The 9547-nt window shown below is 57.7% G+C and overlaps 3 protein-coding genes across 3 annotated transcripts; all 3 read left to right on the forward strand.

Annotated features, from left to right (window-relative positions):
- Positions 1-445: 445 nt before the first annotated feature.
- Positions 446-2772, forward strand: TRAVEDRAFT_29867 (DUF1692-domain-containing protein). Its single transcript, XM_008040998.1, has 6 exons — positions 446-805; positions 869-1150; positions 1385-1447; positions 1497-1595; positions 1644-1860; positions 1914-2772. Exons 1-6 carry the CDS (start codon positions 508-510, stop codon positions 2572-2574), a joined length of 1620 nt encoding a protein of 539 aa, XP_008039189.1. The 5' UTR covers positions 446-507; the 3' UTR covers positions 2575-2772.
- A 427-nt stretch (positions 2773-3199) lies between these two features.
- TRAVEDRAFT_49026 (aldehyde dehydrogenase) lies at positions 3200-5704 on the forward strand (the record flags this gene model as incomplete). Its single annotated transcript, XM_008041229.1, has 17 exons — positions 3200-3465; positions 3531-3723; positions 3782-3931; positions 3985-4009; positions 4070-4081; positions 4136-4203; positions 4266-4272; positions 4326-4414; positions 4469-4542; positions 4600-4797; positions 4860-4934; positions 4987-5042; positions 5103-5162; positions 5218-5256; positions 5307-5379; positions 5440-5488; positions 5552-5704. 17 exons carry the CDS (start codon positions 3200-3202, stop codon positions 5702-5704), a joined length of 1587 nt encoding a protein of 528 aa, XP_008039420.1.
- A 1297-nt stretch (positions 5705-7001) lies between these two features.
- Positions 7002-9132, forward strand: TRAVEDRAFT_170039 (uncharacterized protein; the record flags this gene model as incomplete). The annotated part of the gene is made up of 3 exons (XM_008041768.1): positions 7002-8292; positions 8353-8621; positions 8678-9132. Coding segments are annotated over exons 1-3 (1959 nt in total), but the record flags the coding sequence as incomplete, so codon positions are not given.
- Between the last annotated feature and the right edge of the window lie 415 nt (positions 9133-9547).

A 9547-nucleotide genomic window follows, 5' to 3' on the forward strand; every position in this document is an offset into this window, starting at 1 on the left:
TCAAAGGACGTGATAGCTGCTCCGGCGGTAGTCTTTTCACCCTCTAAGGGGTAGCGTGCTGAGACCTTCTTTGCGTCATCGTCATGCCAGCAGACTCGCAAGAGAGCAGATGAAGTCACAAGAACAGACCCAGGTTATATGTAGACCAGTTGCCCAGGCCCAAGTTGGCAGAAAAGCAGCGCGAGGAGAATGATGTTGCACGAGGTCACAGTCGAGATCTCCTGAGGTGGTGGGTTGCGTAATTGTCGAGCCTGTGGGGCCTTTCTGTCGAGACCGAGTGGATCCAGCAGGCGGAAGAGAGAGGATTGTCGGGGCAACCTCGCGGACCGGAGATTTCAGAAAGCGCAGACGAGGATGGGGGGAGAGAAGGCGCGGGTCACGGGTCTGGCGACCACGTAGGCTCGGCGCTTCCGCTGCTCGCACTCCCAGCTTTATACCTCTCCCCCTCGTCGCCGCGCTGGCAGCTGCCTCCCCTCCTCTTCGTCGACAACGGCGACGATGGCCACGATGACCAAGACCGTCGAACGGCCTGGCTCTCCCTCCCTGCTCGACAAATTGGACGAAATGGTGCCCGCACCGCTCGCGCAGTTCGACGCTTTCCCCAAGGTCCCCTCCTCCTACAAGACGCGCTCAGAGTCCCGTGGCTTTCTCACTCTCTTCGTGGCGTTCGTGGCTTTCCTGCTGGTTCTGAACGATATTGGAGAGTACATCTGGGGCTGGCCGGACTACGAGTTCGGTGTTGATACCGACCAGACCAATGCATTGGACATAAACGTGGACATGGTGATTAACATGCCCTGTCAATGTGAGTAAACACCTTCTGCGACGCCGCGTGGAATGCGCATAACCTTCAGCCTCTTGGTTGCAGTCCTCAGCGTTGATCTCAGAGACGCGGTGGGCGACCGACTGTTCCTCAGCGATGGATTCCGCCGCGACGGTACGAAGTTCGACATTGGACAGGCCACCTCGCTGAAGGAGCATGCGGAAGCACTGTCCGCGCGTCAAGCGGTCTCGCAGTCGAGGAGCTCCCGCGGGTTCTTCGACGTCCTTCTGCGGAGGGCGGCCGTCCGGTACAAGCCTACCTACAACTACCAGCCGGACGGAAGTGCATGCAGGGTCTTCGGAACAATTACCGCAAAACGCGTAACTGGTAAGTCTGCCTTTTCAAATAGGTGCATGGCTCCAAGCTGCGGGGCTCCGATTCGTACCGGAGCACCATCCTTCGCGTCGTTAGTAACAAATATCTCGTCGCGCTAGAAGGGCATGTGGGAGCCATATGTAGCTGTTAACGTCCGGCCTTCGCTTCGACTCCCAACATACTTGGGTCGCGGAACTCCTGCGCAAGGACACTGTCCGCGTTTCTATTGCTGACACTGTTTTACAGCAAACCTGCATATCACCACTCTGGGGCACGGTTATGCTAGCCAAACGCATGTTGACCACAAACGTACGTCTAATGCCACATAATTTCAGGCACAGTCACTAACTTTGCGCAGTCATGAACCTCTCGCATGTGATTACTGAGTTCTCTTTTGGGCCCTATTTCCCGGACATCACTCAACCACTCGACAACTCATTCGAGCTCACCTCTGAACGTATGTCCTACGCACGCATACATATTACCGAAAGCTCATCTTCTGCAGCATTTGTCGCATATCAATATTACCTGCATGTCGTCCCGACCACCTACATCGCTCCGCGCACCAAGCCTCTCAACACCAACCAGTATAGCGTCACTCATTACACTCGGGTTCTGGACCACCATCGCGGAACGCCCGGCATCTTCTTCAAGTTTGACTTGGAGCCCATGAAGCTCACCATCCACCAACGCACCACCTCATTCGTCCAGCTCTTCATTCGGTTCGTCTCTCTCCTTGCACATGGCTGGGTGGACCACTCACCAGCTCCTACAGAACCGTCGGCGTCATCGGCGGCGTCTTCGTCTGCATGGGCTACGCCGTGAAGATCACAGGCCACGCCGTCGACGCCGTCACCGGCGCAGACAAGACGAACGGGATCGTCGCCGCCGAGTCCTCCGGGATCAGCGGCAACCTGCGCAAGAAGTTCGGCTCGGGCGACCTCCGCCTCCGCCCCTCGACCCGCGTCGTCCGCCAGGGCAACTCCTGGGTCGTCGACGGCGGCAGCCCGTACGGCAGCTACGCGGGCACCCCCGTCTCCGCGGGCTTCGGCTCCCCGCACTCCGCCGCCCCCAGCCCGTACGCGCCCTCCTTCCCCGGCAGCCCGAACCTCGCCCCGGGGACCCCAGGGGGCAGCGCGACGTACGGCCTCGGCCTCGGCTCCCCCATGCTCAGTCCGCGCCCGGCGCCGCCCTCACGGCCAGTCTCGATGGTCGGCGGCACCCCAGGATCGCCGTTCCCCCCGGCCGCGACCGCGGGCTCGCCGTACACGCCCAACGGCTCCGGGCTGCTGTCGACCCCGGGCACCCCGGGGCTGTATGCGCACTTCCCCCCAACGCCGAATACTGCGAACGGCGCGGGCGCGTTTGCGTCGCAGCAGGCGAATGGGCCGCCTCCGATGGCGCGGCGGGCCGACAGCGGGAAGAAGGACGATTAGACGCGTCGAGGGCGTGGGGAGGACCTGGGGAGAGAGAGGTGTGTGTGCTATACGTAACCGGTGTGGGTTGTATGTCTATATCGCTCTGGGTAACGTTCGTCGTGTTTTCGATCGTACAGTCTGCGCAGTTGTGCGTGCGTGGGTTGCATGCCTATGCCTTCGCGCTTCGAGAACCTAGTTTTGTGTTCTCGGGACCCGATAACTAGTGCCGCGCCGTCCTCCGTCTTTCTGTGAATTGGGGGTCAGCTCGCCCGCGCTGCAAGTCGCTACGCCCGCGGACGTGTGTCTCGGGCTTCGGGCTTTGCGTCTCAGCGCCCGTTCCATGCTTCCTGAAAGCTTTTCTCATGTGCGAGTCATGCCAGATCTGTGCTTATTGTGCCCGAAAGGAATAAGCATAATCAATGACGACCCGGCGTAGCCGCGCTTGGATGTAGCAGTTCCACGCTTGCCTCCGCGCTCCGTACCTTCTCACTCCGATTCTCCAGGTGCTCTCCCCAGCCGAGGGAAACCGTTTCAGCGACTAAGTTAGAGTTTGTGGGCCGCGTGCGGACGGCGCCCCCTCTTAAAGGTGGCGGTCGTCTTGCAGCGGGCCCGGCTTTCCTCCCAGTGACAGCTTTCCACCAGGATGTCGTTGACTTACACATCCCTCGAGGATATTCCCAAGGCACGGCGTTCACCCTCGGCGATGCATCCTTCGCAAGGAGCTGACGTCTTCCTTGCATCCCAGATCCATGACACGGCGCAGCGCGCCTGGCTGTCCGGCAAGGCCAAGTCTGTCGCCTTCCGCAAGGAGCAGATCGCGCAGGTGGGGTACCTCGTGAAGGACAACGAGCAGCGCTTCAAGGACGCGCTGAAGGCCGACCTCGGGCGGCCGTACCTCGAGACCGAATTGTACGCCTCTGTTCTGCCCGTGCTCTCACACGAGTGCCCCAGGCTTACTTGCGGCGCGTGTGCAGCTTCGACTTCGGGATCGTCTACGCGGAGGCGCGCATGGCGTACGACAGCATCGGCGCGTGGACCGCGGCGCAGAGCCCGGCCTTCTCCGCGAACTGGTTCTTCATGCGCCCGCGCCTTGTACCGCAGCCGAAGGGCGTCGTGCTGGTGATCGCGCCGTTCAACTACCCGCTCTTCCTCCTCCTGGTCCCCCTGGTGCGTGTGCGCGTGGGTTCGGGCTGAAGTAACAGAGCTGACCGAGGCGGGGATGTAGATCAGCGCTATTGCGGGTGGCAATGCGGTGGTGCTGAAGCCGCCGGAGCACACGCCCGTGTTCAGCGCGCTGCTGGCGGAGCTGCTTCCCAAGTACCTTGATTCGGAACTGTATCATGTCATCAATGGCGCTATACAGGAGACGACGAAGGTCGGCCCATTGATTTGAACTGTTGGCTCGCGCGAAGCTGATTGCCTCTGTAGATCCTCGAGCTTCAGTGGGACCATAGTGCGCCCCGATTTTTCTGACATGCGTTCTCGCGCTCACCTACAAACCAATGCATTCAAGTTATGTATACGGGTATGTTCGCGCCTTCGATGAAGGTCTGTAGGCTTGCGTCTGATGTACGTGTAGGAAATAGCCGCGTCGCGCGCATCGTCGCTCAGGCAGCATCCAAGTATCTGACTCCTTTGACATTGGAGGTGAGTTCCGCGTCATTCAAATACAATGCTCTCCTCTCTCTGAAGTACTGACCATGACCTAGCTTGGAGGTACGTGCTAGTAAAATTACCCCGCAGTAGCGCTTCTCTGACTTGGGATCAAGGCAAGAACCCTGTGTTTGTCGATCCCAAGGTTGACCTTGCTATGACCGCAAGGCGGGTTTTGTGGGGGCGGGTGTCCAACGCGGGCCAGGTGAGTACGACTTTCCGGATTTCGCGGTCGAGTGCTCATGGTTCTACGTCCTAGATCTGCATGGCGCCAGAGTATGTCCTCGTGCCGGAGGAGATACAAGACGCGCTCGTGGGGGCGCTCCGGGCAGCGTGAGTTGCCCAGCTTTCGTCGAAGTTCCCTGCCGGGCGCTGACTGCTCCCTGCTAGCCACGATACATTCTTCCCCGAGGGTCCCAAGAGTTCTGCGTCCTTCGGGCGCATCGTCACCGAGGCTCATTCTGCGAGGATCAAGGGGCTCATCGAGGGTACTACAGGCAAGATTGAGTTTGGCGGAGAAGTTGACGTCCCCGAGAAGTACGTCGCCCCGACCGTGGTGAGCGGTGTCCGCGGCGACGACTCCTTGATGTCGGAGTGAGTGCCAGTCGGCATTTCTTGGGATGGGCTGATGAGCTTATGTTGTGTGGCAGGGAGATATTCGGTCCCGTGCTCGTGCTCGTGCCTGTGAGGAGCATGGACGAAGCTATCGCATTCGTGAATTCCAGGTACTTTGCTCTTCTGTACTCGGAAGACGTTTGATGCGATTGTTTTCCGCAGAGATATACCTCTCAGTATCTACGTCTTCTCGCATGACAAGCACTTCCACGATAAGGGTCAGTACGCTGAAATGACCAATCGGCCAACCCAATCGCCTGACGCTTCTGCATCACTAGTCATGGATAACACGCAAAGTGGCTCCGTTATGATCAACGAGACTCTGGTTGCAGTCGGAGGTATGTCGATCTCGTCTGCCTCCAATATATAATGCACCTTATCACGATCCAATAGCTCCTGGACTCCCGGCAGGCGGAAAGGGATCGGCTGGATGTAAGTCACTCTGTGGGCTTTTGACTGTGTCGCTGACAACAAACATACAGATGGCTACTACACTGGCAAGCACGGCTTCGATCAATTCGTGCACCTTCGGGTCTCTCTGAACAACCCTGTGTGGTACGTCGCGCAATCTGTCGCTCCTACTGGTTACTAAACACTCATGTTCCGCGCCCCAAGGGTCGACAAGCTCGTGTTCAAATACAGGTTTCCTCCGTACACCCTCGAGGTGCGCACATGGGATCATCTAGAAGAGATACCGGGTCGGTTCCTAACATGCTTCTTATTCCAGGGAGTCAAGAAGCTGCGTTCTGCGGAGGCAGCGCTCCCGCCGCGGCCAGGGAGCACAAGCGCAATCTCTGCGACGATGTGGTCCCTAACGGCATTGACCCTCTTCGCGGGCGCGTCGTCGTTTGCAGCACTGCGCTTCATGAATCGCGTGTAGCTTACTGCGGCCTTGTAGAGCCCTGATGACTTTGTCTCGGATATTACTTGGTAGAATCCGACCGAGGGCGGTGGTTAATAGTCAGTGGCGGAGGAAATTACTCGCTGGCGCCACGTTTCTCAAAGGGCTATTGAGTTCCAGACGTGACGCGCCCACCTATCAATGGTACCCAAATAACTTCGACGTTCAAAGGAACAAAATAAACTGCTCAGGTAGCGGGCCAGTGGCCACGGTAGGCCACGGCGCGCGCCGCGCGTGTCCAGCAGAAATGGGCGCCAGAATCTCGGAAACAGCCGAAACTCGAACTTGTCACACTGGTGGCGGAGTTGAAGGAACCGCGAAACTACGACCTGTTGCATGTAGTTGGGGGCCAGGGCTGCAGTTCTCTACTGGAACTCTAGATCGTGTCAGACCAGCTGCAAGCGGCACAATTCACCCGGTATCAATCTCCCAGGCAAGCCAAAGTCCCACCTCTGACTCGCGGCACACAGTGGGCTGCCGATCGTCTTCCTTAGCCATCCCATGGGCTAACATATCGAACAATCACACAACAGGCACGTCATAAAGCTCACTGAAGACCAAGAGCATATATTGCCTTTGGCAAACCGTAAGGGTACGTCACCCCCCGCTCGCGCGCCGCAGCATGCCGTGACAAAGCTAATCCCACCCCGCCAGCCATACGCAGCTCTGCAGACAATGAGATAAAGGTGCGAACGCCATGGCTGGACGAATAAACAGGTGATTTAGACTTATGCGAGACTCCGCCGATCTGAGAGGCAGGACTTGAAGTTGAACGCCCGGCGCTTCCAATCCCTCCATTGTTCATCCTAGCCACCATCCACCACCTACCTGCTCTACCCTCAACGCACGACACTATAAGATGTCTATCTCAACATGCTCCTGCTGCAGCATTGCGAGCTGTTCGAGCGGCTCAGGTATGGCTACCAAAGCTACCCCTGCGAAACTCAAGGGTCCCGGCCACCACGCTAACACGAAAGCAGATGTTCGACAGGGTAGCGAAACCGTCAAGAGAGGCTGGCAGAGCGAGCTCGAAGGCCGCATCTTGCAGTTTCCTCGCTCAGCCGATGCCTTCATCAACGAACTGCTTCCGACTCCGTCTCCAAGCGACTCTGAGCCGACGTCTTTCCCCACCATCGATGTGAAGGAGGAAAAGAAGCTAGACGCCATCTTCAAAGCATACAACCCGGAGGAGGGCCAGGAGTTGCGCGAGTATCCTTCTCTGGTGAGTGGCTACCTTGACGTGTGTCACTTTGCATGATGCTGACAGGCTATGTAGCTCAAGGCCTTGAACGCTCTCGTTGCCACTTTCCCGGAAGACAAGCGACTTACAATGGCCGATACCCACGGGAACGCGTTCAATTTCCCTTTCAAGGCGTTCAAGAAGAACCATCACCTCACCTACCCCGACATTACCGTATCGTTTCCCGGGGAAACGATCAGCGACCCTGCGACGTGGAAGGAGATCTCGATGGTCATGGAAGTCAAGGCGCACGAGAAGGATGACCCGTTCGCGTGGACTGGCCAAAAACAAAGTCTTACAACCCAGCAGCTGGCCAAAAACGCGAGGAACCTCCTTCTCGCACACGGTTTTCTCTCCGCGTTTATTGTCGGCATCTATGGCAGAACTGTCCGTCTCATTCGCTTTGATCATGCTTGCGCCCTTGTCGCCCCCCCGATCAGCTTGGCCGCTGGAGCGGGAGGCGTGAAACTCCTCAAGAAGTTCCTTTGGCACTTTGTCCATCCCGTTGTCGGAAACACAGTCGTCGGCTGCGACCCTACCGTAGCAAGGCTCGGCCCGGAGGACCAGGTGTGGGTGAAGGAACGGCTGCGTGAGATGAGCGCGAAGAATTGGGACAAGCATGTAGGTGAGCTGGATATGGGTCGACGGGTCGAAGTCTACGACCAGAAGACTGGGAGGTGTGTTCCGTACGTTCTCTACCACCTGGTAGATGCGAACGGCCGGTTATTCTCGCGAGCGACGATGGTCTGGCGCGCCATTGAGGATACTCGTGTTTTCAAGGACGGACACCTCGTCCACGACCCAAGCTCTACGAAGGAGATCAAACCCAGGATCATGAAAGAGTCTTGGCGTCAACTCGTTCGAACGGCGGAGTCGGAGTTCTACGAGCGGCTCGACGCGAGGATCCAAGGGAAACGGCGCGGGATTGCTACTATGGAATGCGGCGGCGATATCGGAGTGTTCGAGTTGCGATGGAAGGCCAGGGCAGCGCAAAGGCCATCGGACAATGCGCTCTCCGGAGAGGGTGGTACACATTCAAGCACCACGATGGAGTCGTTGGATCCGCATGAAAGCTACTTGCCCTTCTCTTCTATCGGGAGCGGGCACGTGAAGACGTCGGTCCCCCCGGCACCAGACCATCTCCCCGAACGGGACTACCCCCTCCATCAAACGCAGCACCAAACCTATTCTTGGCGTCTCTTGGGCGACGAATACTGGCACCGAGAGCGCAGCCACATGAGGATAGTTATCGAAGAAGTCGGGCGTCCTCTCACGGAGTTCATTACGACGCAGGAGCTGGTCTTAGCTATCAGGGACGCCATCCGCGGTATGTGATGCATCAAGCTCGTAGTTTAGATGCGTGCATGGCTGACGTATACCGATATAGGTCACAAGCAGGCATGGGAAGAAGCCCGGGTGTTGCATCGAGATGTCAGCCTTGGGAACGTTCTCATCCTGGACGAGCGTGAAGACGATGAAGACGAATATGGATTTATGCACGACCTCGACTATAGCGCTATTGAATCTACCGAAGACGAAGGGAGCACTACACAGGAGAACATATCGGGCGATGATGGCGCTGATTTCGCGGAAGACGATGAGGCTGATGTCACGAACGATGATGGGGATGATATCGTGCGGCACAAAGAGCGCACAGTGAGTCTCATGTTCGTCTGACAGGCTCGTCTATTCTGGCTGACGACATGTGTTAGGGAACGTACTATTTCATGGCCATGGACCTCGTTAACCCTGCGGAACTTGTCTCGGGTGTGCTTCATCTTCCTCGCCATGACTTGGAGTCGTACTACTGGGTACTTTTGTGGGTGGTGTTGCGACACACCAACTGCAAGCGGCCGACACTGCACCGGTCCGGAAAGGCAGCTTGCGCAGATCTCTTCAAGCAGGACGACTCATACAACCACAAACTGGCTTGGGTGATGAACTTCAGCAAGGTGCCGCTGGTCATCATCGCCAATGTTCCCCTCACGACGCTCGTCGCAAGATTCTCAGACCTGATCCACAAGCAGGCCTTCGGCGGTATTGCTTTTACGCATAAAGATGTTCTCCTTGTCTTCGACCAAGCTCTCGCAATGGAAGGTTGGCCGAAAGAAAGCGACTGGATCCCATGCGATCTCGACACCGACTTCGACATCCGCACTGTGAAGCCCTCCGAAAATGTCTCTGTCACACCCGCAGGTTACCCGACAGTCCAATCCAAACACCGCGTGCATCGTTCCAATCCTCTGTCCCGGTCGTTGAAGGAGGCGGCTATTCTAGCAGGTATCGAAGCCTCGCGTGGTCACCAGCCGGCTCCCCTTCCTCGAAGTTTGCCTACGCCCTTCAACAGCGGAGGATCCCAGATCGCCTCAGGATCGAGCTTGAAGCGTCCGCGCGGGGATACCGACCAGATTCCTCATCCTTCCGAGGTCCCAACCGCCCCGAAGAGGTCGAAGAGCACTGCGATGGACCCACCCCCCCTTCCGAACGCAGCAATGGCCGAGTCAAGCTCTCAGGCCGCCAGCGAATCTCGTATACGCCGCAGCGGGAGGATCGCAGCCAAGAAGGCTTCTGGAAGCAGACCG

The sequence above is a fragment of the Trametes versicolor genome (genome assembly GCF_000271585.1).
Source record: "Trametes versicolor FP-101664 SS1 unplaced genomic scaffold TRAVEscaffold_7, whole genome shotgun sequence".
Taxonomy (NCBI): Eukaryota; Fungi; Basidiomycota; class Agaricomycetes; order Polyporales; family Polyporaceae; genus Trametes; species Trametes versicolor.